The sequence below is a fragment of the Girardinichthys multiradiatus genome, chromosome Y (genome assembly GCF_021462225.1).
Source record: "Girardinichthys multiradiatus isolate DD_20200921_A chromosome Y, DD_fGirMul_XY1, whole genome shotgun sequence".
Lineage (NCBI taxonomy): Eukaryota > Metazoa > Chordata > Actinopteri > Cyprinodontiformes > Goodeidae > Girardinichthys > Girardinichthys multiradiatus.
This window is the reverse complement of record NC_061818.1, coordinates 26774492-26791201: the sequence shown is the minus strand read 5'-3', so window position 1 is coordinate 26791201 and position 16710 is coordinate 26774492. Positions and strand designations below refer to the sequence as shown.

The following is a 16710-nucleotide window of genomic DNA, read 5'->3' as shown; positions in this document are numbered from 1 at the left end:
ATTTAAATGTTCTTATGAATCATCCTATTCTTTGTGAATTGTGTTAAGATAAACAAAGGTAATCTACATTCCAGTAGATAGACTAAATTGCTTCCTGTGTTATGTCAGACTCATAAAGAGGTCTGAAGATGCAATTTAAAAATGTTTCTTTGCTATGTTGTAAATTATGTGTTACCACAATAACGCTGGTTTATCTCTTGGGTTTAGAAATCCCTCTGAAGTGGGATGATTCATGGGTCCGAGTTTAGTTGCCTGTCATACCTGTGAAAACTGTCAAGTATTAAAGAAAAAGTAAGCGAACATCAGTCAATGTCATAAGACAAACCTTTCAAGGACATTTGGAACAGCTGAAAAGATCATTTTAAAATGACTTTAATACACTGGAAGGAGTCTCAATAAAAACATAAAATAAAGAGCGAGAGATGACTCGAGTTGTTTCCACTTGTACACAAATAAGCAACATTTCTTTTTATACTGAAAAATTAAGTAATCTCATGTACGAGGAACTGCAAAGAAGCGGTTAATGAAGATGGAATTGAAGTTGAGTCTGGCTGGCGGGGTAACTCTATTTTCCATATGCTTGATTGCCACCTGAGCAGTTCCCCCAGCAGATCCACCAACTGCCCCACCTATAAAACCAAAAAGAACCATTCCTCCCACTCCCTCAATAGATCCAAAGATTGCACCAATCACTGCCCCCACAACTAAGCCAATACCCAGTCCCCTGGCCAGGGATGTTCTGAGCCATCCGTTATCAAGTTCTGCCTTAGCCTGAATCTCTGCGCGAACATTGGCAATGTAGACATCCTTTTGGAAACACAGCTCCTCTGACATGTACTGCTGCTCCATCTCATTCCATGTCCGCTCTATCACAACTGCCCTCTGTTTTCTGAGCCTCTTCTCCTCCTTCCTCACACTGTCTTCTGCCATTTGGAAAGTTCTGCAGGAGAAATGTCCCCCTCCCAACGAAGCCACCATTAACTCGATCTTCCGCAGTAGCTCCTTGTCTTGGCTTCGATCTCTCCAGTCCTTCTTGAAAACATGAAAGCGCCCACCATACTTCTCAATCAGTTCTCTCAGGTACCATTCTGTCTTCTTCACTCTGTTTTCCAGAGAAGCTCCATCCAGATTTCCTTCATAGGCAAAGAGGACCATGCAGTGTTTTAGACAGTTTGCTCCAAAGCATTTTTTTAACAGCCAGGGAGTTTTCATGTCATTTGGAGAGATTTTCTCAATGTCAAAGGCAATAAGGAAGGCATGAGGACCAGGTATACATAAGCACTTAGACCTCCTGAGCTCCATCCTCCATTTTACATGAGTTATATCCTTGTCATACATGTTTGGTCCGTTGACCACTCCCACTGGTCGCCCAGACAGCTCTCCCTTGTTCTTCACACTTGCAGAAATACTGGTAAGATCCATTGAAAAGACCTCCTTTCCCATTATAGCATTGGTTAGTTGGAACTGAGAGGGTCCGCTGCTCCCGACAACCATAAGCCTCAGCTCCTTTGCAGAACCTGTTAGGAAATGAGTCTGAGATTTAGTTTACCTTAAGCTAATGTTTTAAATTGAGTTTTCAGCATTTAATTTTATGCATTTTAAGTAAAAAAAATAAAAAATGTGGACTAAGTTCCATCGTTTTGCTAATATTAAACCTAAAAGCATTAACCAGTTCCCCTAATTTAATCTGCATTCCTGTATTAAGTATGAAATCTTACCTTTCTTTCTTTTATCCATTTGACTTGGATTCATACTCCTAATGTGGTTTAGATGAACATGTTCAAAGTGTATCTGGTGTGCAATGAAAATGTATCTGTGTCCTTTTCTCTTGTCTGTTTTGGTCTGTATTTGTTGGGTATCAGAGTTGATATTGGTTGGAAAATACCCCTAGGGTCAGAAACCAACAGTGAACTGATCCACATTTATTGACGTGCCTACTAAAAATCTTTGTTTAACAATCGAATGCATTTCTCTGTTTTGTATAATGTGATGGGGATCACATGGTACAGAGTTTTATGAGTATTTCCACTGTTGGCAATGTAGTCTGTTTTCCTGTTTACTTACAGAAATATAAAAAAATAATTGCATTTCTGTCTAAAAGGCTGATTCCCTCCCAATTTGTTTTTTTGTTTTGTTTGTTTTTCTGTAATAAAACAGATGGCCTGGTTTTAAAGGTATCTACACAGTTATAACACTGATGCCTTCCAAAGAAACACTGATTTTGAATTGATCATCTCTGCAACAGAACATTTTAATATTTAACAACATGACCTGAAAAAGCAATGAAACGTAATTCAGTTTGTCTCATTTAAAGATACAGTCTTTTGCAATCAATGCCTGACATGTTTGATATAGGTTAACAGATACCCAAAACAATGTTTTCTTATTTGAAGGAAATGATTACTTTGATACATGATGTTTGATAATTACATCCTAAATTACAAACATTTTAAAGAATTGCTATCACAACGGTTATGTAATCGCACAGTCAGGATAAACATCAGGCACAGCACGGATGGTTATTTGAACACATAAAGAAATCTTGTAATGGTAAAACCCCGTGTGATAATATTACAGAGCACACCTAAGGGAAATCATCTGACGTATTTCCTGTTAGAACAGACGTCGCAGCCTCTAAAACAATGGACCGACTTACTTTTTTTAAGTTATGTGTGACATAGTTGTCATAACAACCAAGGTTGTAATGGCGTGCTGTTGGATGGTGTGATCAGACACTTAGATCTGTCAGCAAGATGTTAAAATACATTTTCCGTGAGGTCAGTCGAGGCTTCTCACCGGGTCTGCGTCGCTTTTCAGACGTGAAAGTGACCGAAAATGTGGCTGAGAGCCCAACTTTTCCTCATCTCATTGAACAGGCGTCTCTATATCTGCACGTAAGCTACCTCTTTTGCTTCAGCCTAATGACCTATTTTAAAGTGTTCTCATTTTAATGCAAGTATTAATGTATGCCTTCTGCCCTCCCCTTCCCAGTGGCCTTATTGTCTCAGGCGATGCACCTACTGCAATTTTAACAAATACATTCCTAAAGAGGACAACGAAGACATCATGGCAAAGTGTCTTCAGAGGGAAACTGAGACGTTGCTGCAGCTCATTCAAGTATCCTGGTATGTTTTTGAGCCATTCTCGCGTTTAAGGCTGCAGCTTACAAACAATGCATCCACACAGCATAAGCCACCACCATGTTTCACTGTGGGTGTCAGGTGCATGCATGTTGGCCAAAGAATCCTGATCCGACCCCTGTTCTACATGTTTGCTGTGTAAAATATCTGTAGTTTGCCACAAGCCCTAGTAGGGGACTAGGGCTTGTGGCAAACTACAGATATTTCATGAGTTATTTCAAGATTGGCTTTCTTTTTGCCACTCTTCCATAAAGACCAGGCTTGTGGGATGCACAAGTAATGCTTGTCCTTCCAACAGATTCCTCCTACTTGAGCTGTGGATCTCTGCAGCTCCTCCAGAGTTTTTTTTTTTTTAGCTGCTCCTCTGATTAGCGCTCTTGTCCTGCCTGTCAGTTTATGTGGATGGCCATGTGTTAGTAGGTTGGCAGTTGTTTCATACTCTTTACAAATGTAGTTTCTGGATTGAAGAGTGCTCTCTGTGATCTCTGGGATATTGTTTTTTAACCTAACACAACTTTATACTTCATAACAACATTATTCCTGTTTGTGCATCTTTTTGTCTTCATGACCCTGTTTATACACATGTCTTCTGATTCCTTCATAGAACAGCTGTAGATACAGTGAGAGAGATTACACATTATGCGGACAACCTGGTTTCAAAGGAACCCTGTAAAGCCCTTTCAAGGCCTTTATAATTCTTTGGTTTTGACTTGCAGCATCACATCTGTATTTTTTGGTGGTGGCACTCCAAGCCTAGCTCACCCGTCAACCATCGCTAAGATCCTTGAAACAGTTTCCAATCAGGTGTATCTCTCAGATGAGGCTGAAGTCACTGGAGGTCAACCCTACCCCTGTGGGAATGTCGAAGCCAAAAGACTTCCACTTTGCTGGGGTAAACCGTTTCTCCATTGGCGTCCAGGTAAATATAACAGTTGGATTTTAAGTGACAGAAAATTTTGTGCAGTTACTGGTTATAGATTATGCTGTCATTCCCTCAGTCTCTGCAGGACGAGCACTTACAAAGTTTGGGAAGAGACCACAGCTCCCTGGAGGCTCTGCAGACTCTCGAGGAGGCCAGGAGGCTGTGTCCAGGTGGGGTGTCGGTGGATATCATGTTCGGACGGCCCGAATAGACGATTGAATCATGGAGCAACGAGTTGTCTGAGATGCTGAGGGTCTGTGATGACCACGTGTCTTTGTTCCAGCTGACCCTTGAGAGAGGCACTCAGCTGTTTAAACAGGTTCATTGTGGACAAGTAACCATGCCTACAGAGGAAATGACAGCGGAGATGTACCGGTGTGCCAGAAAGACTCTCCAGCAGCATGGCTTTCAGCAGTATGAGGTGTCTAACTTTGCAAAAAATGTAAGTCTGTCACAGAAAGCTCCAAAATTAAAACAGGTCACACAACATAATTCAATAATTTTGAAACAATTTAAAGCTTAGATATACTTAAAGATAGACCAATGGCAGCATATCATGTAATAAAACTCTACTTATTTTTTACTTTTAATGTTTATTTAAATATACTCTTAATATATATATATGTATGGAAGCAGATTCATCTTCTTTTTTCACCATCATATCACTGCAGTTTGTGTCCACAAGAACATGAATCATCCTCCCTTTTTAAAACTGTTGGACCTTATTTACTGATTGCATGGTTCCAGATAGACGGATGTTATTAAAAATGTCCACTTATGTATTTTAGGACTTTCAGGACAAGACTGTATTTAGAATTGCTTTTGTTCTTTTTCTTTCAGTTTTTGTAGATCAGTTTTACAGGTCATTCTCAAAATATTAGCATATTGTGATAAAGTTAATTATTTTCCATAATGTCATGATGAAAATTTAACATTCATATATTTTAGATTCATTGCACACTAACTGAAATATTTCAGGTCTTTTATTGTCTTAATACGGATGATTTTGGCATACAGCTCATGAAAACCCAAAATTCCTATCTCACAAAATTAGCATATCATTAAAAGGGTCTCTAAACGAGCTATGAACCTAATCATCTGAATCAACGAGTTAACTCTAAACACCTGCAAAAGATTCCTGAGGCCTTTAAAACTCCCAGCCTGGTTCATCACTCAAAACCCCAATCATGGGTAAGACTGCCGACCTGACTGCTGTCCAGAAGGCCACTATTGACACCCTCAAGCAAGAGGGTAAGACACAGAAAGAAATTTCTGAACGAATAGACTGTTCCCAGAGTGCTGTATCAAGGCATCTCAGTGGGAAGTCTGTGGGAAGGAAAAAGTGTGGCAGAAAACGCTGCACAACGAGAAGAGGTGACCGGACCCTGAGGAAGATTGTGGAGAAGGGCCGAATCCAGACCTTGGGGGACCTGCGGAAGCAGTGGACTGAGTCTGGAGTAGAAACATCCAGAGCCACCGTGCACAGGCGTGTGCAGGAAATGGGCTACAGGTGCCGCATTCCCCAGGTCAAGCCACTTTTGAACCAGAAACAGCGGCAGAAGCGCCTGACCTGGGCTACAGAGAAGCAGCACTAGACTGTTGCTCAGTGGTCCAAAGTACTTTTTTCGGATGAAAGCAAATTCTGCATGTCATTCGGAAATCAAGGTGCCAGAGTCTGGAGGAAGACTGGGGAGAAGGAAATGCCAAAATGCCAGAAGTCCAGTGTCAAGTACCCACAGTCAGTGATGGTCTGGGGTGCCGTGTCAGCTGCTGGTGTTGGTCCACTGTGTTTTATCAAGGGCAGGGTCAATGCAGCTAGCTATCAGGAGATTTTGGAGCACTTCATGCTTCCATCTGCTGAAAAGCTTTATGGAGATGAAGATTTCATTTTTCAGCACAACCTGGCACCTGCTCACAGTGCCAAAACCACTGGTAAATGGTTTACTGACCATGGTATCACCGTGCTCAATTGGCCTGCCAACTCTCCTGACCTGAACCCCATAGAGAATCTGTGAGATATTGTGAAGAGAACGTTGAGAGACTCAAGACCCAACACTCTGGATGAGCTAAAGGCCGCTATCGAAGCATCCTGGGCCTCCATAAGACCTCAGCAGTGCCACAGGCTGATTGCCTCCATGCCACGCCGCATTGAAGCAGTCATTTCTGCCAAAAGATTCCCAACCAAGTATTGAGTGCATAACTGTACATGATTATTTGAAGGTTGACGTTTTTTGTATTAAAAACACTTTTCTTTTATTGGTCGGATGAAATATGCTAATTATGTGAGATAGGAATGTTGGGTTTTCATGAGCTGTATGCCAAAATCATCCGTATTAAGACAATAAAAGACCTGAAATATTTCAGTTAGTGTGCAATGAATCGAAAATATATGAATGTTAAATTTTCATCATGACATTATGGAAAATAATGAACTTTATCACAATATGCTAATATTTTGAGAAGGACCTGTATATGTAGTCCTTGTCTATTTTTCTGGATAAAATTAGTTAATTAATTCAAAAAGCTAAATTACAATATCATTAAACATTGTTTTAATTTCAGTGATTCAATTCAAAAAGTCTCATTCATTTGTCACACTACAAGTGTTTATTTGACTCCAAATTAAGGGTATTAGAAAACTAGAATGCTACAGTGGAGCAATAAAAAGGATTTTAAATACTGAAATGTCAGCCTGCTGAGAAGTATGTCTATGCACTGTACTTGGCTGGGACTCCTTTTCATGAATTACACCATTAGGACAATGTGGCATGTAGACAATCGGCCTGTATTAGAGTGCCAAATAAGCCCCTGTTTGCTTTAATAGCAGGCCTTCAAGCATTTTTCAAACAAACTTTAAATGTTCTAAAGTTTAGAAGTTTGTTGCATTAATGTTGGAGGTACAAACAGAGGAAGAAATCAAAAAACAATCTCTGAAAACTGTCCACTGCAGGATAGTGTCATCCTAAGGCATTCAGCTGAGTACTGAATTTATAAAAAGAAAATCTGACATGTTTTAAAACTGTTCATCTGCATTGAAACTTGAGCATCATCTGCATAGTATTTAGCATTAGCAAATACCAACCTTGAAATGGGTGAAAATCAGCGAGTTTGACAATTGAAGATGTTATTTGGTTTAAAACCAACACTTTTGTAGGAGCCTAAACTAATTGTTATAAAGACTGTAAATGAAGCGTTTGCTGATTTACATTTTCTGCTCATTTTTATTGTTTTGAAATATCTAATGCTCAGTTAAATAAGAATGCGCAAATTGCAAAGATGCAACGCTGATTTAGACGAAATGTAAATAGTTTTTTGTTCCATATGTAAACTCTTTAATGAAGTGATCAGTTAAACATGTTTAGTTTTTACCGGATGATGTGGGTGGGCATACAGTGAGTGGAGCGAAATTTCCAGACTGACAAGATGGAGACTGGAGTCAGACAGTCTTTTGACCGTCCCACCTCTGTCTTTCATAAAACCATGAATAAGTCATTTTACCTTCTTCATGCATGCTGGATTTATTAAGTAAACAGTTACACACAAGCCATCTCCAGAGAATTTTTTATTCTATGGATAAGAATTATACCACAGGTTATGGGAGCATCAGGCTGTAGTTTCACTCATTAAGAATATATATAAGGCTGAAACAATTAATCAGATTAATTGTGATTAATCGATTATTTAAATCGTCAACTAATTTAGTAATCGAATAATTGTTAACTAGAGTATACAGACTCTAAAAAATGGCATTTTAGCTCAAAGAACAAACCACTTACAGAAGTAATTAGTCCAAAATTGTGTAAAAAACACATACCTCTTGCATTTAAGATGAAAAACCTTCAGTAAATGTGATCTATCCAGAACTTCTCAAGTGGCATAGGTTTAGCTTCACCTGGTTAAAATTCCGCAAATCTCCTATTAAGCACCTTTTGCAATCCGATTATTAATCGATTAATCAAAAAAATAATCAACAGAATAATCCATTATCAAATCATTATTTGCAGCCCTAGATCTATAATTATGTACTACTTTTTAATTAGATAAAATTTGTTCTGTCATTGCTAACAGCAACAACCCTAGCACTTGTCTTTGTATTGCACAGAATTCACTGTCGTCACAACCTGAGTTACTGGAAGGGAAAACAATACATCGGAGTTGGCCCTGGTAATTTCTATAAAATTAGATCCACTGGTGGGAGTTGGTTGTACTTCGAAACCATTTTTGATTTGTGCTTTGGAACAGGAGCACACGGTCGGTTTGTTCCCCTGGGGGAGGGAGGCGCTACCCGGGAAGCTCGGACTCAGACTCTGGAGCCTGACGTGTGGATCTGCGAAGTCCAGCAGAGGGGACATGGGACACGGAGGCGGATCCAGCTGGGCCATCTTGAACTGTGAGTTGTTACATTTACAGGCAGTAGTGTTGTGTCTTGTCATGATTATTTCTGATAATCACACAAGACGACACATTGCAGTTTCCCGAAATTCTCTGGCCACATGAAATGTGACACTGAAACCTCAATCATACCACAGAAAATGTGAACGGCAGGGTTTCGAGGTCTCTGTGCATGCATGTGCTTGTTCTCTGGAACATTCTGCCCACGTGAGCTAAAGCTATATTGAGACGTGTCCTTGTTACTTCTGAATAATTTTTGTTTTTCAGATTGGAGGAGGTGTTGGTGATGGGAATGAGAATGACCAAGGGCATTAATCACAAGGTGAAGCGCACACAATAGATCTTTTACTTTCTGTGTGAATGCCTCTGTCCCCGGGGAGAATGTCGAGCAGTCAGTCGTTTCTGTAAACTCTGAATATGTTTGTCACAACGTTCTGCCTTTTTAAAGCACCGGGAGCTGTTTAACCCTGAATTAGACCTTCATGAGATCTTTGGTGCATCTCCTGTTGTCCAAGAGCTGCTGCAGAGCGGACAGTTGATTCTTGATGACAGGTGATTTGTTGTCTTTGCTTTTTTGCTGTTGTGTTGATTTGCCAATACATGCTGTTACAGTCTATATGAAACTAGAAAGATATTTTACTCTTTTATTTGACATGTGTCAGCTTAATTAATTAAGCAAACACAGACTCTGACAGTTTTTTATTTATTATTCTTTCATATTCAGGGGTTTGAGATGTTCCTGGGATGGTCTGGCCGTACTGGACAGCATACTTCCCATTTTGCTGTTGGAACTGGACAAGCAGAGTTTTCCTAAAGCTGCCAGCTAACCTACAATGAAGATCTCTTACCCTTACTCATAGCTATGTAAAAAGGGCAAGTACAGGTCCTTCTCAAAATATTAGCATATTGTGATAAAGTTCATTATTTTCCATAATGTCATGATGAAAATTTAACATTCATATATTTTAGATTCATTGCACACTAACTGAAATATTTCAGGTCTTTTATTGTCTTAATACGGATGATTTTGGCATACAGCTCATGAAAACCCAAAAATTCCTATCTCACAAAATTAGCATATCATTAAAAGGGTCTCTAAACGAGCTATGAACCTAATCATCTGAATCAACGAGTTAACTCTAAACACCTGCAAAAGATTCCTGAGGCCTTTAAAACTCCCAGCCTGGTTCATCACTCAAAACCCCAATCATAGGTAAGACTGCCGACCTGACTGCTGTCCAGAAGGCCACTATTGACACCCTCAAGCAAGAGGGTAAGACACAGAAAGACATTTCTGAACGAATAGGCTGTTCCCAGAGTGCTGTATCAAGGCACCTCAGTGGGAAGACTGTGGGAAGGAAAAAGTGTGGCAGAAAACGCTGCACAACGAGAAGAGGTGACCGGACCCTGAGGAAGATTGTGGAGAAGGGCCGATTCCAGACCTTGGGGGACCTGCGGAAGCAGTGGACTGAGTCTGGACTAGAAACATCCAGAGCCACCGTGCACAGGCGTGTGCAGGAAATGGGCTACAGGTGCCGCATTCCCCAGGTCAAGCCACTTTTGAACCAGAAACAGCGGCAGAAGCGCCTGACCTGGGCTACAGAGAAGCAGCACTGGACTGTTGCGCAGTGGTCCAAAGTACTTTTTTCGGATGAAAGCAAATTCTGCATGTCATTCGGAAATCAAGGTGCCAGAGTCTGGAGGAAGACTGGGGAGAAGGAAATGCCAAAATGCCAGAAGTCCAGTGTCAAGTACCCACAGTCAGTGATGGTCTGGGGTGCCGTGTCAGCTGCTGGTGTTGGTCCACTGTGTTTTATCAAGGGCAGGGTCAATGCAGCTAGCTATCAGGAGATTTTGGAGCACTTCATGCTTCCATCTGCTGAAAAGCTTTATGGAGATGAAGATTTCATTTTTCAGCACGACCTGGCACCTGCTCACAGTGCCAAAACCACTGGTAAATGGTTTACTGACCATGGTATCACTGGGCTCAATTGGCCTGCCAACTCTCCTGACCTGAACCCCATAGAGAATCTGTGGGATATTGTGAAGAGAACGTTGAGAGACTCAAGACCCAACACTCTGGATGAGCTAAAGGCCGCTATCGAAGCATCCTGGGCCTCCATAAGACCTCAGCAGTGCCACAGGCTGATTGCCTCCATGCCACGCAGCATTGAAGCAGTCATTTCTGCCAAAGGATTCCCGACCAAGTATTGAGTGCATAACTGTACATTATTATTTGAAGGTTGACGTTTTTTGTATTAAAAACACTTTTCTTTTATTGGTCGGATGAAATATGCTAATTTTGTGAGATAGGAATTTTGGGTTTTCATGAGCTGTATGCCAAAATCATCCGTATTAAGACAATAAAAGATCTGAAATATTTCAGTTAGTGTGCAATGAATCTAAAAAATATGAATGTTAAATTTTCATCATGACATTATGGAAAATAATTAACTTTATCACAATATGCTAATATTTTGAGAAGGACTTATATTTTGACATACATCAGAATTGTTAAATTGTCTATACATGACAGTGTGTAAATGAATAAACTATTTATTTGTTTAGAAAACAGTTCTTCAGATTGGATACAACTGCTGTTTTGCAGAAGTACTGAAATATTTTCCTTCAGTTTGCTGGGTTTTGTTTTCTTTTAATATTAAATCATCTTTTGTAACCCTTTATGTGGGTTTTTTCTTAAAGTCGAGAAAGATAATTTATTGAATTTAGAAGCTTTTTATAATAATTGCTGCTTTATTAGTGAACCCGATGAAGACAATACTTTCAATTTGACCTTTTTGTTAACTGCTGTGCCTGGAGTAAACTGAGAGGCTGGGTTAGGACAGCATTAATCTGAGAAGCAGTCGAGAGAGCCATGGCAACTCCGAAAGAGCTGCAGAAATCTGCAGAGACCAGCAAGTACAAGTCTTGTACTCCTCAAATCTGGCCTTTATGGATGAGTAGCAGGAAGAAAATCATAAGAAGTCACATTTAAAGTTTATCATAAGCCAGATGGAGAACACAAAAAACATGTGGGTTCATTCTGTGGTCATTTGTCATTTTCCTACAACTCAGTTCATGGGCATTCTGCAGTGGTTCACTAATCACCCCACAGTATTTATAAGCTTGTCAGTTTTTGCTACCTCTGGATGTTGTTGTTTTTAGCTGTTGTCCAGCTAGCTCGTCATTGCTCCTGCAGTTAGTCTATGTGGAAATAGAACATTTTACTTTTTGTTTGACCAGTATCTGTTTAATTAATTAAGCAAACACAGACTCAGAAAGTTTGTTTATTATTCTGTCAGGTTACTGAACATGAGCTATTTTGCAAAGGAAAGTGGACTAAAGTTTAAATCTATAGAATCTACAAAGGCGCTTTAGAGACTTACTCCAGAAGATACACAGCTGTGATGCAAATGCATGTCAGAAAGAAGATTTTTATTAAGAAAAAAATGTGTGTACCATTTTCCTTCCACTTGAACATTATGCACTGATTTGTGTAAAAATCTGAAAATAAAATCTCTTGACATGCATATAACTCATTGGCAGATCTGTGACAATATGTAAAAATAGTCAAAAGAGTATAAAAGCTTTTGCAACACACGCTATCTGCAACTCTATATAATGTTTGATTTTACTGCTGGCATTTATAAAGCTGATTTATGTTTTTTAAACCTTTTTTTTTTTTCCAGAAGTGTTTTACACATTTTATTAAACTCGGCTTTACGAAATTGATTTGTATTTGACTTTGTGAAAGCAAAACTGATTAAAGTCTTAAGATTTGACTGGCCCACGGTGTAAGGAGTGACTGCAAGTTGTTTGCCCTCCAGCTTCTAAGGTGGGCTCTCTCCATGGTGCTGATCTCATCGTAGCATCTTACCATTCGCCCCTCTCCCTCCTTAAAATAGTCTGCCTTTAGGGTTTGTTTAAAAATATATATAACGTGATTCAGATGTGTGTAAACTACCGGAGCTGATTAAGCAGCATTGCCTCTGACACATTGTAAGGCTCATTGGCAACCCTGCGTGTCGTGGGCGCTCCGAAATACGAATGATCTCTCGAGTCCAGTGGGAGACTCCTGGAGACGTTTTGAGTCATCCTTTCTATCAGATGATCGCCCTCCCACACTCTAGCTTTTACATCATCACTTGACAACCATCAGGTACTTGTGTAAATCTTTCATCATAAGAAGGAAAAAAAATCACGCATGACATTTTAAACAAACCTTTATTAAAGGATGCAGTTACAGAATACAAAAAAACTAACCCTAACGCACTGGTCCGGCCAGGTGCTACAGAGTATAACTCCTTACATGTATGACATTGCAGTATACTACTACAATTTTGTTTTGTCGAGATGTTTCACAATTCATTGAATTTGACACTTCTCGGGTTTCTTGTTTGTGGTGCTTGATCCAAGCACCAGCCGCAGGTCGCTGGTGAAGCTCGGGCGACGCGCAAGAAGGTCCACGGCGGCGCAGGGTGCCCCGAGTCCCCGGGAGCGCCTTCTCCTACTCAGGCCCCTCTTGCCGAAGCACAGCGACTGGTAGGTAGATATTGGGATGATCTGATGTTGGGACGGGCTGGTCTCGTCGGGCAGCCCACCGAGTGCGGCAAGAGCCATGAAGACAGCCTCCAGTCCCGCGCCTGTTTTAGCGGAGGTTTCGAAGAAAGGCGCATCTTTGCCGACGATGTCCACAACCTCTGAGTTGCTTACGACTCTCTGTGCGTCCAGGTCCGCTTTATTGGCGCACACCACGGCTGGCACTCTTGCTGGATGGTTGGGCTTTAGCAACTTTGCCTTCGCGGCTTTAATTTCGTCAAACAAGTCACGGACTTCATTCAAAGAGTCTCTGTCATCCAAACTGAAGACAAGGAGAAAAATATCACCTGCAAAGACAACCAGATTGATCATCGTTCAGTTTAAGGAAATCAACATTTTTTTCTCGGTAAATTGACTTTATAAAACATTCTTACCTGTCAGAATGGACAATCTCCGTTTGGCTGGGAAGTCCCTCTCAGATGCCGCATCCAGGAGGTCAACCTGGTATGTTTCCCCTCCTATGTGGAACATCTTGCGATAAAAGTCCTCGATAGTAGGCTCATAGTGTTTTTCATATTCTTCCCCCAAGAACCGCCGGACGATGTTGGTCTTACCTACTCTGGTCGCTCCGAGCACCACTACTCTGTGACAGTTCTTGGGCTTGGTAGCACCCAATTCTGTCAGGTCCACCGGCTTTTTGGGAAGTCGATCGGTCGACACCTGCCGATGCCCAGAACTAGAGGATCTGCGGGTAACCACCCTGTTATCCTGCCGTCTCCAGCACCCTTGGACAGTTTTGATTATGCCCATGCCGGTTTTGGTTATGTTTGAGATTTTGGGGTGCTGTAATCGCGGGATGAGAGCTGTGCGGTGCAGAGCTGGATGCGCAAATCGTGACTGGTGGTGCCCGGTGAAAGAGTTGAACACTTCGAGGATGCCATCAACGGGAAGGCAGAACTTCTCTGTTGTGTTCATCCCTTTGGCTCTTGTCACCGTTAAGCTATGAGTCTAATCAGCGAACAGTTTCCTCTCCCCCTTCATGAGTGCCTCGAAACGGATCTGAGTGCCATCTTTTATACTCCCGCTGCCCTGCAGTTTCTGCGTCATCGCTCTGGCTCAGAAAGAATGCCTTTTATAGACGCATGATTCACCCCCATAATGACCAATAAAATAAAACCATTTCTCTTTGGAAAAAAAAATGTCCTGATACGTCTGGAAAAACAGAGAAATGTTACATACAGAACACAGAGTACGTTCAACATTTTTCCAATCAGGTTAAAATTTCCATTTGAACAATTTGTTCTGACACACACGCGCAGATGTATCACAATCCATCCAGTTCTATAATTAAACTTAATTAAACCTATTTTTAGCATCATACATTTAGATGTTTCCTGTCTTTCGCATTGTGGATAAATGGATAGTTTTAGACTAATGCAGAGCAAGGTAATATCCCCAAATCCCTACAGACATGACACTGAGTGCTCGGAGTGATTACAATGCTCTCATCCAATTTCCTACAATCATGATTTGGTGACAAGCATATTTTGTTTTTCATATCAGTTCGTTTTCCACATGGTTATGACATTTAACTGTCAGAAAACGTGTCAGACCGACACATCAGAATTTCAAACTAGTTCCAGCCCATCCTGATATACCATTGCTGTGGCAGATTTGTGGTTCTTGGGTTCTGCCTCTGTATAAGCCACCTTATATTATACTATCACGACTAGCACTCAAGCACACTCTCTGCTCCGTGATTCACAGAGCCTGAGGATAAATGAGTATCCTACAGCACCCCCATTAGTATGATATTATAGAAGGCTTTTACATTTGTGTGTTTGGAGAACTTAAACTTATATGAACTGGTAATGAAAATGTTAAAACCTACACATTTTCATTGTTTGATTCATGCAAATATCATTTAACAAAAGGTAAGAATGTTAAAATCACCCCTCATGGATTCCTTTTTAAACTGAGGTGTCCTTTCGATGCTTTAAAATGAAGTATTTTTCCTCTTGCATAATGCTTGATTTGAACCACTCAACGGTCGATAAATAGTTTGGACTCCAGGCAAGGTTACCACCCACAGACTCTTTTTCCACACTCTCTGTAGAAATGAAAATTATCTTTCTGCAAAAACACTTTGTCTTCTTGATAAAATAGAGGTGTGTCACTTGAAAACCTTCACACACTGATCAGCAGTTATGCAGTTATGCATCCCATTGTTGCGTGCATTTAGAAAAGTTCTTATAACGACCTTGATGTTTTGTTACATCTTCAGGCTGGCTAGAATATGAGCTGCCTGTGATGTCCACAAAGAGTTAAGAAAACTTTGCAAAGCTTAAACATTCTTGCTGAAGAGCACAGCCTTATAAAAAAGAAAAAAAATTATCAATAGAGAGACATTGAATGCTGAAGGACCGAACTAAGCTCTTTGTCAGTTTACTGCAGAAGCCAGAACATGTCACAAAAACTGAAGTTTTCTACATCAATACACTTTTCAGAGAAATCAAGGACATTCTGAGTTGAAAAAACACAAAATCATTTCTTTTGATTTGAAGTTAATCAGAGTGTGTGTATCTATCTATCTATCTATCTATCTATCTATCTATCTATCTATCTATCTATCTATCTATCTATCTATCTATCTATCTATCTATCTATCTATCTATCTATCTATCTATCTATCTATCTATCTATCTATCTATCTATCTATCTATCTATCTATCTATCTATCTATCTATCTATCTATCTATCTATCTATCTATTATCTATCTATTATCTATCTATTATCTATCTATCTATCTATCTATCTATCTATCTATCTATCTATCTATCTATCTATCTATCTATCTATCTATCTATCTATCTATCTATCTATCTATCTATCTATCTATCTATCTATCTATCTATCTATTAATCTATCTATCTATCTATCTATCTATCTATCTATCTATCTATCTATCTATCTATCTATCTATCTATCTATCTATCTATCTATCTATCTATCTATCTATCTATCTATCTATCTATCTATCTATCTATCTATCTATCTATCTATCTATCTATCTATCTATCTATCTATCTATCTATCTATCTATCTATCTATCTATCTATCTATCTATCTATCTATCTATCTATCCATTCTGTCTGTCTGTCTGTTAAATGTTAGAAAGCCATGTATCATTTTGTTTCTACTTCAGTTATGTGTTTCATCTTGAACTGTGGAATAAAATACAAATAAAACATATTAATTTTTGTAGTTGTAGTGCTACAAAATGTTCAAATGTTAATGGGTGTGAATACTTTTGTAAATCACAGACGGACATCCGACCGGCCGTGATAGAAATAGATCACACAGAAATTGAAAAGTGTCATTAGTATTAGCTCCTCTAAATCAACAATTTGTGATGCTATGTCTCTACTTGCTTTGCCCATCTGGAGAGTGATAATTGTGCTAATTTTTCTTTACAGAACAGCTCAAGTTTAGTCAGACTGGATGGATCTAACCTGTGAAGAGCAATTTGAACTATTTTCTTGTCATGCTAAATTGGATTTAAATCTGGAGTTTGACTGGGCCATTTGATCACAGGAATATGCTTTTTATGAAACCATTTCATTGTAGCTTTGATTACATGTATTAGGTTATTGACTTACTGGAAGGTGAACCTCTGCCCCGTCACAAGTTCCACAGTCTCTTAACAGGTGTTCTTT

The 16710-nt window shown here is 39.8% G+C and overlaps 2 protein-coding genes and 1 pseudogene across 2 annotated transcripts; 1 reads left to right on the top strand and 2 right to left on the bottom strand.

Moving 5' to 3' along the window:
• Positions 1–260: 260 nt before the first annotated feature.
• On the bottom strand, positions 261–1752 carry LOC124864279 (GTPase IMAP family member 7-like). The gene is made up of 2 exons (XM_047359001.1): positions 1719–1752; positions 261–1517 (listed from the first exon to the last, which is right to left on the bottom strand). The coding sequence occupies exons 1-2, from the start codon at positions 1750–1752 to the stop codon at positions 493–495; spliced, it is 1059 nt and encodes a 352-aa protein (XP_047214957.1). The 3' UTR covers positions 261–492.
• Positions 1753–2753: 1001 nt separating this feature from the next.
• Positions 2754–9324, top strand: LOC124864158 (annotated as a pseudogene).
• A 3337-nt stretch (positions 9325–12661) lies between these two features.
• Positions 12662–14052, bottom strand: LOC124864796 (dexamethasone-induced Ras-related protein 1-like). Its single transcript, XM_047359706.1, has 2 exons — positions 13428–14052; positions 12662–13340 (listed from the first exon to the last, which is right to left on the bottom strand). Exons 1-2 carry the CDS (start codon positions 13966–13968, stop codon positions 12820–12822), a joined length of 1062 nt encoding a protein of 353 aa, XP_047215662.1. The 5' UTR covers positions 13969–14052; the 3' UTR covers positions 12662–12819.
• Between the last annotated feature and the right edge of the window lie 2658 nt (positions 14053–16710).

Coding starts and splice junctions, on each gene's coding strand:
- LOC124864279 (XM_047359001.1), bottom strand. CDS start 1,752: ATGAATCCAAGTCAAATGGATAAAAGAAAGAAAG. Junction 1,518..1,718: donor AATGGATAAAAGAAAGAAAG/GTAAGATTTCAT, acceptor ATTTCCTAACAG/GTTCTGCAAAGGAGCTGAGG.
- LOC124864796 (XM_047359706.1), bottom strand. CDS start 13,968: ATGAACACAACAGAGAAGTTCTGCCTTCCCGTTGATGGCATCCTCGAA. Junction 13,341..13,427: donor GAGATTGTCCATTCTGACAG/GTAAGAATGTTT, acceptor TTGTCTTTGCAG/GTGATATTTTTCTCCTTGTC.